Below are 18,444 nucleotides of genomic sequence, written 5' to 3'. Positions count from 1 at the left end.
CGGCCATGGCTCACAGGCCCAGCCACTCCATGGCATGTGGTATCTTCCCGGACCGGGGCACAAACCCGTGTCCCCTGCATCAGCAGGCGGACTCTCAATCACTGCGTCACCAGGGAAGCCCTATTATAAGGTTTTTGAAACATATTTTCAAGCTAACTTTCAGAAAAGTTGTCAGTTCTCATTCTCACTGGCACTGCATGAATGTGGCCATTTTTCTGAACCTTCACCTCTGGGATAAATCACTAATAATGGCATGGACTCAGAAGTCAGACTGTTCAAATTCCAGCTCCAAAACTTAATAGTGATGTGGCTTTGGGTATGTTGTTCATTATCCTTAACTACAAAATGGGCCTAACAATGGTATCTGCAAGCAACTTGCGTGGTTAGGGAAATAAAATAAGTCATGTAAAGTGCTTAGATTATAAGTGGTCAATAAATGTTGGTTGTTATTGTTATTAAGATTATTTACCAACCTGTGACTTGAAAATGTTTTCTTGTTCTCATTTGCATTTCCTTGAATACTGATGAAACATCATTTATTCCACATGTCTGTTACTCAATTGTAAAATGGTTTACCTTTATCTTTCTTGTCCATTTTGATATCTGTGTTGCCGTTTCCTTGATAATTTGAACCCAATTCAATATATAGTTATAATATTAACTCTTTGTTTTTCCTATATGTTATTTTTCCAGTATTTTCTTTGCATTTTAAATTATATTTATATCATGAAAAAGCATATTTTTATTTTTGTAACATCTTTATTGGAGTATAATTTCTTTACAATGGTGTGTTAGTTTCTGTTTTATAACAAAGTGAATCAGTTATACATATACATATATCCCCATATCTCCTCCCTCCTGCATCTCCCTCCCACCCTCCCGATCCCAAACCTCTAGGTAGTCACAAAGCACCAAGTTGATCTCCCTGTGCTATGTGGCTGCTTCCCACTAGCTATGTATTTAATATTTGGTAGTATATATTAATCCATGCCACTCTCTCACTTCGTCCCAGCTTACCCTTCCCCCTCCCCATGTCCTCAACTCCACTCTCTACATCTGAGTCTTTATTCCTGTCCTGCCCCTAGGTTCTTCAGAACCTTTTTTTTCTCTTAGATTCCATATATATGTGTTAGCATAAGGTAATTGTTTTTCTCTTTCTGACTTACTTCACTCTGTAGGACAGACTCTAGGTCCATCCACCTCACTACAAATAACTCAATTTCGTTTCTTTTTTGGCTGAGTAATATTCCATTGTATATATATGCCACATCTTCTTTACCCATTCATCTGTCGATGGACACTTAGGTTGCTTCCATGTCCTGGCTATTGTAAACAGTGTTGCAATGAACATTGTGGTCCATGACTCTTCTGAATTATGGTTTTGTCAGGGTATATGCCCAGTAGTGGGATTGCTGGGTTGTATGGTAGTTCTATTTTTAGTTTTTTAAGGAACCTCTATACTGTTCTCCATAGTGACTGTATCAATTTATATTCCCCCAACAGTGCAAGAGGGTTCCCTTCTCTCCACATCCTCTCCAGAATTTATTGTTTGTAGATATTTTTGATGATGGCCATTGTAACTGGTGTGAGGTGATACCTCATTGTAGTTTTGATTTCCATTTCTCTAATGATTAGTGATGTTGAGCAATCTTTCAAGTGTTTGTTGGAAATCTGTATATCTTCTTTGGAGAAATGTCTATTTAGATCCTCTACCCATTTTTGGATTGGGTTGTTTCTTTTTTTGATATTGAGCTGCAAGAGCTGCTTGTATATTTTGGAGATTAACCCTTTTTCAGTTGCTTCATTTGCAAATATTATCTCCCAGTCTGAGGGTTGTCTTTTCGTCTTCTTTATGGTTTTCTTCGCTGTGCAAAAGCTTTTACATTTCATTAGGTTCCATTTTTTTATTTTTGTTTTTATTTCCATTTCTCTAGGAGGTGTGTCAAAAAGGATCTTGCTGTGATTTATGTCATAGTGTGTCCTGCCTAAGTTTTCCTCTAAGAGTTTTATAGTGTCTGGCATAACATTAAGGTCTCTAACCCGTTTTGTGTTTATTTTTGTGTATGGTATTAGGGAGTGCTCTAATTTCATTCTTTTACATGTAGCTGTCCAATTTTCCCAGCACCACTTATTGAAGAGACTGTCTTTTCTCCATTGTATATTATTGCCTCCTTTATCAAAAACAAGGTGACCATATGTGTGTGGGTTTATCTCTGGGCTTTCTATCTTGTTCCATTGATCTATATTTCTGTTTTTGTGCCAGTACCATACTGTCTTGATTACTGTAGCTTTGCAGTATACTCTGAAGTCCAGGAGCCTCATTCCTCCAGCTCTGTCTTTCCTTTGCAAGATTGCTTTGGCTATTCGTGGTCTTTTGTGTTTCCATACAAATTGTGAAATTTTTTGTTCTAGTTCTGTGAAAAATGCCAGTGGTAAATTGATATGGATTGCATTGAATCTGTACATTGCTTTGAGTAGTAGAGTCATTCTCACATTGTTGATTCTTCCAATCCAAGAACTTGGTATATCTCTCCATCTGTTTGTATCATCTTTAATTTCTTTCATCAGTGTCTTACAGCTTTCTGCATGCAGGTCTTTTGTCTTCTTAGGTAGGTTTATTCCTACGTATTTTATTCTTTTTGTTGCAATGATAAATGGGAGTGTTTCCTTAATTTCTCTTTCAGAGTTTTCATCGTTAGTGTATAGGAATGCAAGAGATGTCTGCACATTAACTTTGTATTCTGTTACTTTACCAAATTCATTGATTAGCTCTAGTAGTTTTCTGGTAGCATCTTTAGGATTCTGTATGTATAGTATCATGTCATCTGCAAACAGTGACAGCTTTATTTCTTCTTTTCCAATTTGGATTCCTTTTATTTCTTTTTCATCTCTGATTGCTGTGTCTAAAACTTCCAAAACTATGTTGAATAATAGTTGTGAGAGTGGGCACCCTTGTCTTGTTCCTGATCTTAGAGGAAATGGTTTCAGATTTTCACCGCTGAGAACAATGTTGGCTGTGGGTTTGTCATATATGGCCTTTATTATGTTGAGGAAAGTTCCCTCTATGCCTACTTTCTGCAGGGTTTTTATCATAAATGGGTGTTAATTTTGTGGAAAGCTTTTTCTGCATCTATTGAGATGATCATATGGTTTTTCCCCTTCAATTTTTTAATATGGTGTATCACATTGATTGATTTGCATATATTGAAGAATCCTTGCATTTCTGGGATAAACCCTAATTGATCATGTTGTATGATCCTTTTAGTGTGCTGCTGGATTCTGTTTACTAGTATTTTCTTCAGGATATTTGCATCTATGTTCATCACTGATATTGGCCTCTAGTTTTCTTCTTTGTGACATCTTTGTCTGGTTTTGGTATAAGGGTGATGGTGGCCTTGTGGAATGAGGTTGGGTGTGTTGCTCCCTCTGCTATATTTTGGAAGAGTTGGAGAAGCATAGGTGTTCTCTAAATGTTTGATAGAATTCGCCTGTGAAGCCATCTGGCCCTGGGCTTTTGTTTGTTGGAAGATTTTTAATCAGTTTCAATGTCAGTGCTTGTGATTGGTCTGTTTATAGTTTCTATTTCTTCCTGGTTCAGTCTCGGAAGGTTGCTTTTCTATGAATTTGTCCATTTCTTCCAGGTTGTCCATTTTATTGACGTATAATTGCTTGTACTAATGTCTAATGATCCTTTTATTTCTGCAGTGTCAGTTATTACTTCTCGTTTTTCATTTCTAATTCTATTGATTTGAGTCTTCTCCCTCTTTTTCTTGATTAGTCTGGCTAATGGTTTACCAATTTTGCTTTTCTTCTCAAAGAACAAACTTTTAGTTTTATTGATCTTTGCTCTTGTTTCCTTCATTTCTTTTTCCTTTATTTCTAATCTGAACTTTATGATTTCTTTTCTTCTGCTAACTTTGGGGGTTTTTTTTGTTCTTCTTTCTCTAACTGCTTTAGGTGTAAGGTTAGGTGTTTATTGGAGATGTTTCTTGTTTCTTGAGGTAGGTTTGTATTGCTATAAACTTCCCACTTAGGACTGCTTTTGCTGCATCCTGTAGGTTTGGGTCGTCGTGTTTTCACTGTCATTTGTTTCTAGGTATTTTTTGATTTGCTCTCTGATTTCTTCAGTGATCACTTCGTTATTAAGTAGTGTATTGTTTAGCCTCCATGTGTTTGTATTTTTTACAGATCATTTCCTGTAATTAATATCTTGTCTCATAGCATTGTGGTCAGAAAAGATACTTGATACAATTTCAATTTTCTTAAATTTACCAAGCCTTGTTTTGTGACCCAAGATATGATCTATCCTGGAGGATGTTCCATGAGCACTTGAGAAAAATGTGTATTCTGTTGTTTTTGGTTAGAGTGTTCTATAAATATCAATTAAGTCCATCTTGTTTAATGTATCATTTAAAGCTTGTGTTTCCTTATTAATTTTCTCTTTGGATGATCTGTCTATTAGTGAAAGTGGGGTGTTAAAGTTCCCTACTATGAATGTGTTACTGTTGATTTCCCCTTTGATGGCTGTTAGCACTTGCCTTATGTACTGAGGGGCCTCTAGGTTGGGTGCATAAATATTTACAATTGTTATATCTTCTTCTTGGATTGATCCCGTAATCATTATGTAGTGTCCTTCTTTGTCTCTTGTAATAGTCTTTATTTTAAAGTCTATTTTGTCTGATATGAGAATTGCTGCTCCAGCTTTCTTTTGGTTTCCATTTGCATGGAATATCTTTTTCCATCCCCTCACTTTGAGTCTGTATTTGTCCCCAGGTCTGAAGTGGGTGTCTTGTAGACAGCGTATATATGGGTCTTGTTTTTTTATCCATTCAGCCAGTCTATGTCTTTTGGTTGGAGCCTTTAATCCATTTACATTTAAGGTAGTTATCGATATGTATGTCCCTATTACCATTTTCTTAATTGTTTTGGGCATGTTATTGTAGGTCTTTTCCTTTTCTTTGTTTCCTGCTTAGAGAAGTTCCCTTAGCATTTGTTGTAAAGCTGGTTTGGTGGTGCTGAATTCTCTTAGCTTTTGCTTGTCTGTAAAGGTTTTAATTTCTCTGTCGAATCTGAATGAGATCCTTGCTGGGTAGAGTAATCTTGGTTGTTGGTTCTTCTGTTTCATCACTTTAAATATGTCCTGCCACTCTATTCTGGCTTGCAGAGTTTCTGCTGAGAGATCAGCTGTTAACCTTATGGGGATTCCCTTGTATGTTATTTGCTGTTTTTCCCTTGCTACTTTTAATATTTTTTCTTTCTATTTAATTTTTGATGGTTTGATTACTATGTGTCTTGGCATGTTTCTGCTTGCATTTATCCTGTATGGGACTCTCTGTGCTTCATGGACTTGGTTGACACTTTCCTTTCCCATATTATTGAAGTTTTCAACTATAATCTCTTCAAATATTTTCTCAGTCCCTTTCTTTTTCTCTTGTTCTTCTGGGCACCCTATATTTCGCATGTTGGTTTGTTTAATGTTGTCCCAGAGGTCTCTGAGACTGTCCTCAATTCTTTTCATTCGTTTTTCTTTTTTCTGCTCTGTGGTAGTTATTTTCACTATTTTATCTTCTCTGTCACTTACCTGTTCTTCTGCCTCAGTTATTCTGCTATTGATTCCTTCTAGAGAATTTTTAATTTCATTTATTGTGTTGTTCATCACTGTTTGCTCTTTAGTTCTTCTGTGTCCTTGTTAAACGTTTCTTGTGTTTTCTCCATCTATTTCCAAGATTTTGGATCATCTGTACTGTCATTATTCTGAATTCTTTTTCCAGTAGACTGCCTATTTGCTCTTCATTTGTTTGGTGTGGTGGGTTTTTACCTTGCTCCTTCATCTGCTGTGTGTTTCTCTGCCTTCTCGTTTTGCTTAACTTACAATGTTTGGGGTTTCCTTTTTGCAGCCTGCATATTCATAGTTCCCATTGTTTTTGGTGTCTGCCCCCAGTGGGTATAGTTGATTCAGTGAGTTGTGAATGCTTCCTGGTGGAGTGGACTGGTGCTTGTGTTCTGGTGCATGAGGCTGGATCTTGTCTTTCTGGTGACAGCACTATGTCTGGTGTTGTGTTTTACGCTGTCTGTGACCTTATTATGATTTTAGGCAGCCTCTCTGCTAATGGGTGGGGTTGTGTTTGTGTCTTGCTAGTTGTTTGGCATTGAGTGTGCAGCACTGTAGCTTGCTGGTCGTTGAAAGGAGTTGGGTCTTAGTGCTGAGATGGAGGTCTCTGAGAGAGCTTTCACTGTTTGATATTACATGGAGCTGGGAGGTCTCTGGTGGACCAATGTCCTTAACTCGGCTCTCCCACCTCAGAAGTACAGGCCTGACACCCAGCTGGAGCACAAAGACCCTGTCAGCCACACTGCTCAGAAGAAAAGGGAGAAAAAAAAGATAACAAAATAAAATATAAGTATTAAAATAAAAATGGAATAATTATTAAAAATAAAAAAAATAAAAGTAATAAAAAGAAAGAAAGAAGAAGACACCAGCCAAAAAACAAATCCACCAATGGTAACAAGCACTAAAAAGTATATTAAAAAAAAATGGACAGACAGAACCCTAGGACAAATGGTAAAAGCAAAGCTATACAGACAAAATCACACAAAGAAGCATACACATACACACTCACAGAAAGAGAAAAAGGAAATATATATATGTATATATATATAAAAGGAAAAGAGCAACCAATTCAATAAACAAATCTACTAATGATAATAAACTCTAAATACTAAACTAAGATAAACATAAGAACAGAAACAAATTAGATGCAGAAAGCAAACCCCAAGTCTACAGTTGCTCCCGTAGTCCATCACCTCAATTTTGGGATGATTTGTTATCTATTCAGGTACTCCACAGACGCCGGGTACATCAGGTTGATTGTGGAGATTTAATCCGCTGCTCCTGAGGCTTCTGGGAGATATTTCCCTTTCTCTTCTTTGTTTGCACAGCTCCTGGGGTTCAGCTTTGGATTTGGCCCCACGTCTGCGTGTAGGTCGCCTGAGGGCATCTGTTCTTTTCTCAGGTGGGATGGGGTTAAAGTAGCAGCTGATTAGGGGGCTCTGGCCCACTCAGGCCAGGGGGAGGGAGGGGTATGGAACGTGGGGCGAGCCTGCGGTGGCAGAGATTGGTGTGATGTTGCAACAGCCTGAGGTGCTTCGTGTGTTCTCCCTGGGAAGTTGTCCGTGGATCACGGGACCCTAGCAGTGGTGGGCTGCACAGGATCCCAGGAGGGGAGGTGTGGATAGTGACCTGTGCTTGCACACTGGCTCCTGGTGGCTGCAGTAGCAGCCTTAGCGTTTGATGCCCATCTCTGGTGTCCGCACTGATAGCCGCAGCTTGCACCCATCTCTGGAGCTCGTTTAGGCAGTGCTCTGAATCCCCTCTCCTCACGCACCCTGAAACAATGGTCTCTTGCTTCTTCGGCAGCTCCAGACTTTTTCCCGGACTCCCTCCTGGCTAGCTGAGGTGCACTAGCCCCCTTCAGGCTGTGTTCACGTGGCCAATTCCAGTCCTCTCCCTGGGATCTGACCTCCAAAGCCTGAACCTCAGCTCCCAGCCCCTGCCTGCCCTGGTGGGTGAGCAGACAAGCTTCTCAGGCTGGTGAGCCCTGGTCGGCACCAATCCGAAACTCTCTGCTTTGCCCTTTTCACACTGTTGCTGTGCTCTCCTCTGTGGCTTTGAAGCTTCCCCCACGCCGCCCCCATCTCTGCCAGTGAAGGGGCTTCCTAGTGTGTGGAAACCTTTCCCCCTTCACAGCTGCCTCCAAGAGGTGCAGGTCCTGGCCCTATTATTTTGTCTCTGTTTTTTCTTTTGCCCTACCCAGGTTCGTGGGGAGTTTCTTGCCTTTTGAGAAGTCTGAGGTCTTCTGCCAGCCTTCAGTAGGTGTTCTGTAGGAGTTTTTCCACATGTAGATGTATTTCTGATGTATTTGTGGGGAGGAAGGTGATCTCCACGTCTTACTCCTCCACCATCTTGAAGGTCTCTAAAGGCTTAGTTTTAAAGTAATAAAAGTTATTTTTCTGCATAATTTCAGCCTTGGATTATATGTTGAGAAATGTCTTTAGCATGCTTAAGTTAAATAATCATCTACTTTCTCCCAGTTCTGTTATTATTATATTCAATTTGTCAATCCATTTAAGTAACAACTTTGTTTCAAATAATTCTTAAGGATAGTGGAAAAGGATTATCTTAAAATGTTAAGTGAAAGAGGAGCATACAAAACAGTGTGTACAGTATTATTCAATTTTTATAAAACTAGATTTCATTTGTGAATATTTTGTGTAGAAAAAAGACTAAAAGAAAAGAAACTGAAATATTTAACAAAGTTTAGCAGGATTAAGATGATTTTTTATAATTTCTTCTTTATGCTCCTTTGTGTTTTCCAAAATGAATGTGTACCATTTGCTATCAGAAATTTAAAAAATAAGATTATTTTTTAATTAAAAGATGTGTTGTATCCTAAAATGATTTGGAATGGTATGTTTCAATATAAAGATAATGTAAGCCACATATCTAATTTTAAATTTTCTAGTAATCTCATTTTTTAAAAGAAAAAGTAACTGGTGTAATTAATTTTAAAGTATATTTTATTTAACACTGTATATTCAAAATGCTATCATTTTATCATATAAAAAGTATTGATAAGATATTTTACATTCTTTTTTTATACTATGTGTTTGAAATTCTGTGTGTGCTTTACACTTTTACCTGTCTCAAATTACATTAATCACATTTCAAGTTCTCAATAGCCACATGTGGCTCATGGTTATCATATTGGACACTGCAGATTTGGAACATAAAAATGTCTTGAGTCCCAAATTAGGCTAAATCCTTCTCACCTGCTGAACCATTGCTTCAAATTACTTTTGAAATGCAGTTGATATGGATTAGGGGCTACAAACTGAAGTGCCTCTAAGGGCCAGAGAGGAACTATATAATTTGAATAAGAAAATCTGTGTACAAAAAGTTAAACTGAAGCACGTGTCTTTCTAAAGAATTGAAGCCACCACTAGCTCCTTCTAGTCAATTGGTGCACCATGGGAATGCAGGCTTAGGGTTGACAGACTTACTGAGTTTTCATGGAAACTTAAACTCTGGATTTTCTTGTGCAATTTCTCAATTATTAATTATCAATAATGATTCAAAAATTGAACAGCACCTTGTGCGACAAATTGTTTTTACTAAATGTAATCCTTTTTATGCCAACTTTTGACTACTGGGATCAATACATACTTTCAAAAATCCACTAATTTTATTAACTTTGAAACATTAGGCTACTCATTTTTGGTGACCTAAACCTTTTTTTTTTTTTTTTTCATTTTACATGTGTTATAACGTTAACAGCTAACATTTACTGGGAGCTTAGTATATGACAGGCATCTTGCTAAATACTTTCCACATTTTACCAATGAGAGAAATGAAACTAAGGGCGGTTGACCAACTTTGTTTAAGGTCAAAAAACTTGTAAGTGATATTGCCAATATTTGAACTAAAATCTGCCTGACTCCAGTCTGTGCTTTTACAAACACTCCTTTAAATCGCCTAGGAGTATCCATGTCTAGGTAATCTACCAATCTCCCTCCCCCCCCCTACACACACACACACACACACACACACACACACACACACACACACACACACACTCCTCTAGTCCTTTTTCTCTTATCCTCTTTCTTTTTTTTTTTAGATGTTGGGGGTAGGAGTTTATTAATTTATTTTATTTATTTATTTTTGCTGTGTTGGGTCTTCATTTCTGTGTGAGGGCTTTCTCTAGTTGTGGCAAGCGGGGGACATTCTTCATCGTGGTGCACGGGCCTCTCACTATCGCAGCCTCTCTTGTTGCGGAGCACAGGCTCCAGACGTGCAGGCTCAGTAGTTGTGGCTCACGGGCCTAGTTGCTCCGCGGCATGTGGGATCCTCCCAGACTAGGGCTCCAACCCGTGTCCCCTGCATTAGCAGGTAGATTCTCAACCACTGCACCACCAGGGAAGCCCCTGTTTCTTTTTCTTTTATCTTTCTCTCCTTTATGCTCATCCTACATCTCCTTTCCAAAACATATTTCCTTTTCCCATTCTTATCTTTCATTTTCATTGCATAGTATTGTCTCTATTTTATCCACCATGATAAGGGAAGCTCTCAGCCAGTGGTGTGCTAAAGCCAGCTCTTACTGGCTCAGAACAGTTAATTATACATATCTCTTCTGAACTTTGCATTAAGTGACATCATGTTGGCAGCTGAAAATCAGCTGTAGTAGGAGTATTTACACAATGGAGATAAGCTAACACTACACATAGTTTACTGGAAACCTAGTTGTTTAACATTTAGTTTATCAGCACACCACTGGCTTTAGCACTGGTTACACATCTGATTTTTTCTGTCTGGGGATCAATGTAGGTGTTAGGTAGCTTATCTGCCCATCTACTTTTCCCTTTGGTTTTGTAAGTTCTGTTATTTTCTGGAACCCAAACTCTTACATTAACTCCCTAGCTTATTACATTGATTCTTAATGTGTATGGTGAATTTTAGTTCTTTGACATTCAGAAGACAACTTTATTTTCCAGTTATGCATGAAATGAAATTCCTTTTTATTCTTTTTAAAGAGATCTATTTTTAGTACCTTGACTATGCATTAACTGATATCTTTTCTGAATACATTTCCTCACTGGGACAGCTGGATATTATGGTCAGAACCCCCTTCAGCTCATTTTGCTTTAATTTTTGTCCTGTTTTTGCATGTTTCCTTCTCTTATGGCACATTTATGCCTTCTATTTCATAGCTTTTTCCCTTAAAAATCTTCTAAAATATTCCTTGGACTTCTACCTGTTTTAACTTCAAGTCTCTTAAAGGATTTCCAAGACCTTGCTTCTTATGGGCATATTATTATTATTTTCCTTCCTGGAGCATTTCCATGTTCCTGCTTTCATTGGACAACTCCCAAATGATGCTGATTGGAATACTAGATCTTTGCAACCTTTTTAGTATCACATTCACAGATAATTTATTGTGTTATTCACAGAGATGGAAAGCCATGTTCATTATCTATCAGATTTATCCATTTAGAACTCTCAGAGGGCATCCTCATTTTCAAGATTTGAGGTCCTGGGGACCCACAAATTATATCCTCCATGTTTTTATCTTTTTTCTTTTTTGGATGCACCATGCAGCTTGTGGGTTCTTAGTTCCCTGACCAGGGATTGAACCCGGCCCTAGCAGTGAAAGTGCCGAGTCCTGACCACTGGACCGTCAGGGAATTCCCATCCTCCATGTATTTACATTAGTCCTCTGAATTTTGTGTTTCTTGGGAAAAAAAAGACTTCTTAAAAACATACCCCATGCCTTATTCAATCAAACTAGATGATAAAATAGTTTCATATACCTGCTTGCTCATCCTGTTATCTCAGTCCTATGTTTCCTCTAACCGTAAAAGCACTTTTTTTTTGTAGGTATTTACTCAACCACAGGAATGATTAGTAATATGATGATTTATACCTGCATCTTTCCAACTTTGCCAGCCTGACAGCCACTTTTTCTATCCAATTGCGTTTCTTTCTGGAGTTAAACAGATTATTTTGGCAAATTTGATTAAATATAACTGTTTTCGGCTTCCCTGGTGGCACAGTGGTTGAGAGTCCGCCTGTCGATGCAGGGGACACGGGTTCGTGCCCCGGTCTGGGAAGATCCCACATGCCGCGGAGCGGCTGGGCCCGTGAGCCATGGCCGCTGAGCCTGCGTGTCTGGAGCCTGTGCTCCACAACGGGAGAGGCCACAGCAGTGAGAGGCCCGCGTACAGCCAAAAAAAAAAAAATACCTTTAAAAAATATATATATAACTGTTTTCCAATACTTCTGCAAAATGCAGGTGTCAGAATCTCAAATGACTGTTTTGGGTTATGAAGTTGTCTGTGTAATTCCCCTTCCTGACCCTGACTCTACCCTATATTTTCATTGCATAGAACAGACTAGTTTCTCTCTTAATATTTGCTAGATTTTCAGAATCTGTGGCTTCAGGTCTATGTTGGATATGAGACTCTTTTTCAAACACACACTCTTGTCAAATTCCCAGTAGAAAACTTTACATTAGGTTGTTCCTGTTATTTGCAACCAGACAAGGCCAATATTGTTGGCCAATTTATTTTTTGTTAACATGTAGTTTGTGGTTAAAATTTTATTTTTTGTTGGTTTATATAGTTTGGGGTTAAAAAATATGAGACCACTGGAAATTTGAACAATGACTGGATATTAAATAATTGTTTCCCACATTTGTTTGTGATTATGGTACTGTGGTTATGTTTTAAAAGCATAATTATCCTTTAGATATACATACTGTATCAGCTAACCATTGTTGTGTAACAAATTACCCCCAAATTTAGCAACTTAAAACCACACACATTTATTGTCCTAGAGATTCTATGAATCAGAAGTCTGGGTGTGGCTAATCTGTGTCTTCTGCCTCGGGGTCTTTTGCAAATCTGCAATCAATTTGTTGGCCAGGGCCAGGGTCTTATCTGAAGACTTGAGTAGGGAAGCATCTGTTTCCAAACTCACTTATGTTTTTTGGCAAGATTCACTCCCTCAAGAGCTATAGAACTGAGAGTCTTTGTTCCTCACTGCCCGTTGGCTATAAGACTCTCAGGATTTTGCCATACGGGCCTCTCCAACATGGCAGCTTGTTTCATCAAAGCCAGCAAGGGTAGGGGACAGGGAGAGAGCCTCCTAGCAAGAGAGAAGTCATAATCTTCTGTAATGCAATCACAGAAGTTACAACACATCATTTTTGCTGTATTCTATTGATTAGAAGTAAGACAGTGATTTTGCCTACATTCAATAGGAGAGAAAATTAAACCAAGGCATGAATACCATATCCATAAGTAATTTGAAATCTACATATCTTTCTGTCAGTGAGAATGTTTTAAGTGCCTCCATTGCATTTATAAGCTCACTGAAGAGTTCTTTGGATCTGGATCTATTATTGGCTTTTATTTCTTTTTTGCACAAGTAATCCATATTCCTTAAGAAAAATGTAGTTTAATACAAAGAAAAAAATCACCCAATATCCCTCAAGAGATAACCACTGTTAACTTTTTAGTGTATACACTTTCAATTTTTATGTAGTAAATCTAAAGGTCTTTAAATTTTTCTCATCCTTTGCATTTTAATGCTTCTCTCCATTGAATTCAGATATTCATCTTTATGTTCTTCTAATTATTCTTGTTCCTACTAAAGAATTGAGATCATAGTAAGGATATACACACCAGTAGCCTTTTAAATGTTAATGTGCATTAAAATCACCAGGGAAGTTTGTTAAAAACTAAAGTTCTGGAACTCCATTCAGTAGATTTGGAGTGGGACATTTTCAAGAAACTCCTCAGGTGATTTTCACACAGGTGGCTGATCAGCATACTTTTAGAAACACTAGGACATTATTAAATAAATTCAGTGTTCCGTTAGAAATTGCAGGTAATCTCCTCTAGAGAACTGAAGTTACATATCCAATGTTATTTTATTCAGGGATGGAATGAGACAAGAACTCAGAGCTCCTGATGCAATTGTTATTAATCGTACTTTGTTAAGTTTTTGTCAGGCAGAAATCACACCTTGACCAGCAGAAATTGCAGGCCTGAAGGGGAAGAGGGATGCTGTATTGGGCAGATCTATCTTTGGGGACTCTGCTAAATATTTGAAGGGAAAACTTATGGGGAGGTGGTTCTTGCCTAATATGTGGGGATGGGGGCAAAAATAGGGAAACACAGCTTACACACTCCTGACCTTGTTTCACAGTCATGTAAAGCAAATATAGTTCCTAATTTATAAAGAATTCCTGGGTTTATTCATCTGGCTAAAAGATCCAAATTTAGGGACCAAGTATTTATTGTGACCCTATGGCTCTCATACAGTCATTAAAAATAGTTTGCATATCTTCTCAAACTAAATTATAAAAGAAAACACATCAAACCATCTCACAGAATCGAGTCCCTGTATTAATCTTTTGGTACATTTAATTTCAGCATTTTCTCCTCATGTATTAGATAAATATGAGATTTGAAATAAAAAAGAATACATAGATTGCTTTTTAAAACTGCTTTATTAACTTCACAGTATATAATAAGCATCTTGCCATGCAATAGGTAAAATTCTTCTGCTAACAGAATCTTACAGACTGGGTCAAAAACACATTCAACTAGAAGCTGGTAATATGAGACCCACCAGAAATGAGTGGCATCAACAGGTTTACAACAAAGGTACATCATGAACATGTAAGTTTAGGAAGCAGGTGTGTCTCCCTACTAACTTCAGGGAAAATATCAGGATTCAAGGCATAAGGCAAAACTCATCATAATGGTCATGGTGAGGGGGGTCAGTGCTAACTGCCCGCAGACTATGACTCAACTGCTTTTCCCTCAGCTTTTGCATGAGTTGTCTCATCTCTTCCCCAATCCTTTCCATATTCTCCTCTCTCATCCTTGCCTGTGGCTCTTCAAGCCTCTGAGTCATGTCCCATCTATACTGCAGGATGGGCTGCCTAACATGGAACCGCCTATCATTTCCTCCAGGTACACAATATTCACCAGATCCCGAAGGTAGGGCCAAAGGCTCTCCTTTATTAGCAACTTGCTCTTTTTCATCCTTTTTATCATTTTCCTCGTTGGCATTTTCCATGTTGATATTTTTCATCACTTGTTCCTCTTTGGATGCCATTGCTCCTAGGAGACAAAAGACAAGAAAAAGGGCTGCATTTTTCGTGGATAGACCAGCACCAAGGACAGAGGTCTGGATAGCATGTGTTATTATTATTTTTTAAATTTCATTTTCCCACCTGAAAGGCTTCATAAGCCCTCTAGGGGGCCCCCAGTCCGAGCCCTCCCCCACTCAGTTCTTTCCCTCCCTCCTCCCAAACCCACCATTTTCCTTACTGATCCCTCCCCCAGGCCTCTCCAAACAACAAAGTGGAGGACAGGGCATGGGGAAGGTGGCGGGGCGGGGGTATGACGGGGCTCTGCACCCACCCACACACACCGTCCTCTGCACCGACCTGGGCCTATCCTTGCTGTCTCCTCCTCCTCCCGATTCTCGCTGCAAGTGCGTCGCCGCAACACTTGACACTTAGATCCGCAGACCTGCAGAAGGCAGGGATGGAGGGAGCGAGTACTGTCGCCAAGCTCTCGGCGTTGAACCACCGCCCCTCACCGCCTACCCCCCGCCGCCACCCCCGACCTGCGTCCACCGCCCCCTTCCCGGGTTCACCATTGCCCTGCAGGAACTCAGGGATGATTTCCCATTGCTCTTAAGTTGCTTTGAGGCCTGGAACCCTGCTGCCCCTGCAACCCTCACGCCAGGGGGCCCCTATTTCTGTTCCCAAGAAAGCAAGGGTGTGGAGAGAGCTCACCGGGACCCGCCGCGGTGATCCCCTGCGCAGAACCCGTGCACCGGCCTCTGGGGTTGGCTGGCCGCTGCCTCCCAGGCGTCAGCGCGTGGGCCTCGGGGCCCTTACCTGCTCCGCTTCCCCCGGGCCCGATGCCAGCCCGCCGTGCGCAGGGCAGCGGGGAGCTGGTACCCAGACACGAGTGACGACTGCACCAAAGGCTGCGTCGCTCTGCAGCTCGCGGTCACGTGAGGGCTTCGCGTCACCGCGGACCTCGCCCTCAGATCCTCCTCCCCACCCACCCGGGCTGACGCAGAGTTCAACAGGACCCTCCCCTCCACCTCAGCAAGCAAGATCTCCCCCTACACGCAGCTGTGCGCTACGTCCGGTTCCTCAGCTTGGTCCTTTCCGATCCGAGGGCCCACAGGCGGCCTCACTGCCCTTATGTTTGGGGTTTGACCTTCTCTAGTTACCAGGGAGAGTCTGCATCTCCCTTCCCACCACTCCAAGGCCTTGGTATTGACTTTGGCCCTTTCTGCTTTTTTCTCCTGTTCTCACTAGCTGTATATTATTTGCTTCCTAGTAATTTCTCTTTATTTCCTTTTTAAAAATCAGTATGCCTCTAAAAAACCTGAAAATTAGGAAATTTCGTTTTTTGAAAGACATGTCTCAAGTTGGGGAAGTAAAAAAAAAAAAAAAGAAAACTCATTGTTTATGTTCTCTTGCACCACACAGAAAGTATTTTCTTTGGGCTCCACACAACTTCATTTTTAGAATATTCTAGCTTGTTTCAGAATTTTATGGAATTAAAAAAATGGGGGAAATCTTTCTAAACACAGTCGCGATGTTTTGAAAATTATCTGTGAAGTTAATATTCACGGAGAAGTCTGATTGTCAAATCTTGGCTATTTTATGAAATAATCTGCCTTTATATTCCTTCTGGGACAGATTTCAAGTTTTATTAATAAACATTTACATTTTATTCTACCATAATAAACATTCATTAAATATGGAAAAGCATTTGCTGGCAACTGAAGTCATCTGCTTAAATTTAACAGCTGTTATTAAAGTTGGTTTTGAAGACCTAAGCAAAGGGAAGAGCTATGAGGCTGATGCAGGTTGAGGGATGCAGAGATAATCGCATCACCACTGCCCTATCAAGAGGTTGGGAAGGGGCTGGTCTTCCTGCTGCCACATTCCAGAGCCTCCCATTTCCTACATTCAGGCTCCTGATTGTTTCTTACTCCAAAAATATAGATGGACAGGTGACTAAGGTCTGGACCTGAGTAAATTCCTTTGGTTCCTTCCCTCCATTTCTTCCCCAAAATCCTACCTAGTGACTTATCTCCCACATAGATGAGGGGTTTGTTCTCATACTCAAAACCAGATGGGGCTCTTCTACACCTCTGTGGTGGCGGATTACAATAATTGTAGAAAAGTAATTCCTTCAGAGAGAGCCTCCCAGGTCTGCCTGCTCTCTCCTTTTTTTCACCTTGTCCAAGTGGAAACCTCTTTGGGACCTTTCTGCTATCTCTCACCTGGCTTGGGAAGTGCAGAGAGTTGAGATCCTCACCCTTACCTCCTCACCTCCAGTGCACTCAGGAAGAACCCAGCCTTGCTGCAGGATCACTATCTTCCAGTCCATACCCACCCTGATACTCCCTCACTTATGCCAGGGTCCAAGGAACATTCTCTGCTGACAATTCTGAGTAACCTTATATTAGGCATGCAAACAAGGAAGTCTGTGGAACACCTTAAATGTTATTCAAAATTATCTGTATGGGGGGGTGATTATATATTCACATTTTTGTGGGAAGAAAGGCTATAATTTTTAGAAGATTCTCAAAAGAGGCTGTGGTTCTTTGCCCCTAAAAAAGGTTAAAAGTGTCTATATATGCTGTCTCACTAACTCTAGTCATTTATTCTCACCTTAGACCTGCTTCTTTTCCCTTTGTTTTCTGCCTTAGTATCCACCCATTGGCCAACTCAGAACCAGGCCATCATCCTTGAATCCTTCTTCATTGTCTCTCATATTCAATTAATAACCAAATTGGGCTAAGACTCTATTTATGTCTTTTAATAACAGCATCATGGAGCTATAATCCACATATCATACAATATCCATTTAAAGTGTACACTTCAATGATGTTTACTTTATTCACAGATATGTACAACCATCACCACAGTCAATTTTAGAACATTTTCATCACCTCAAAAAAAAATTCAGAAAGTACTCTTTAACTATCACTCTCCTATCCTCCCATCCTCTCCAGGTCAAAGCAACCATACAAAGCAAACGTACTTTCTATCTCTGTAGATTTCCCCATTCTGAACATTTCATATAAATGAAACCATATATAATATGTGTTCTTTTGGGGCTCACTTCTTGATTTAGCATAATGTTTTCATACTTCATAACAATAATATAATTAATCATTTGAGGAACTGCCAAAATGTTTTCCACAGTGTTGACCCTTTTACATACCTACCAACACTGTATGAGAGTTCTGAATTTGCCACATCCTCACCATTTGTTATCATATGAAATTTTGATTCTACTCATATTAGTGGGCATGAATTGTTGACTGAAAAACAGTTCACAACATGATAACTGTCAGTTCAGTTTGATTTGGGGACTTACTGAGGACTGTAGCCTGGGAGACAGCCTCTCAGATAGCTCTGAGGAACTGCTCCAAAGAGGTCAGGGGAGAGGTCAGTGTATATATACATAGTTTTGGTGAAGGGAGTATGTGCAATCAAGCACACATCTCAGTAGAAGGTTGCTGCTAGTCATGGGAAGGTTTCTGCTACTCACGAGGACCAGATGTCTCTGTTAATGATTTTAAGTGCTTTTCTAGGTATGAGAAGATGCAAAAAATTGGGTTCATAAAATTTTCTTCTGAAAATATTTGATTATCTGATGGATTTGAAGGCCTGTTCTGCCAGTTTTCCCAGAGCACAGAGTGCCTCATTCGTGATCTCTGCCCTGATCTCCTTTCAGGGTGTGTTAAAGGTCTGTAACTTCAGTGGCTAAGTTACTTCATTCTTATAGAACCAGGTGGCAATTGCCATATTTTTGTAGTCAGGGCCCCCC

General features: G+C 39.7%; 1 protein-coding gene across 2 annotated transcripts; it reads right to left on the bottom strand.

The window, feature by feature from the left end:
- Window positions 1-14,061: 14,061 nt before the first annotated feature.
- LOC132417830 (protein BEX2-like) lies at window positions 14,062-15,606 on the bottom strand. Of its 2 annotated transcripts, none has more exons than XM_060001652.1 (3): window positions 15,480-15,606; window positions 15,021-15,105; window positions 14,062-14,691 (listed from the first exon to the last, which is right to left on the bottom strand). In XM_060001652.1, exon 3 carries the CDS (start codon window positions 14,684-14,686, stop codon window positions 14,300-14,302), a length of 387 nt encoding a protein of 128 aa, XP_059857635.1. In that variant the 5' UTR covers window positions 14,687-14,691; window positions 15,021-15,105; window positions 15,480-15,606; the 3' UTR covers window positions 14,062-14,299. The 2 variants fall into 2 exon arrangements, with proteins under 2 accessions (XP_059857635.1, XP_059857634.1); XM_060001651.1 differs by having other exon boundaries at window positions 15,375-15,589.
- Between the last annotated feature and the right edge of the window lie 2,838 nt (window positions 15,607-18,444).

The sequence above is a fragment of the Delphinus delphis genome, chromosome X (assembly GCF_949987515.2).
Source record: "Delphinus delphis chromosome X, mDelDel1.2, whole genome shotgun sequence".
Classification (NCBI taxonomy): Eukaryota; Metazoa; Chordata; class Mammalia; order Artiodactyla; family Delphinidae; genus Delphinus; species Delphinus delphis.
Note: the sequence above shows the minus strand (reverse complement) of the source record. Positions and strands in the feature narration are given on the sequence as shown.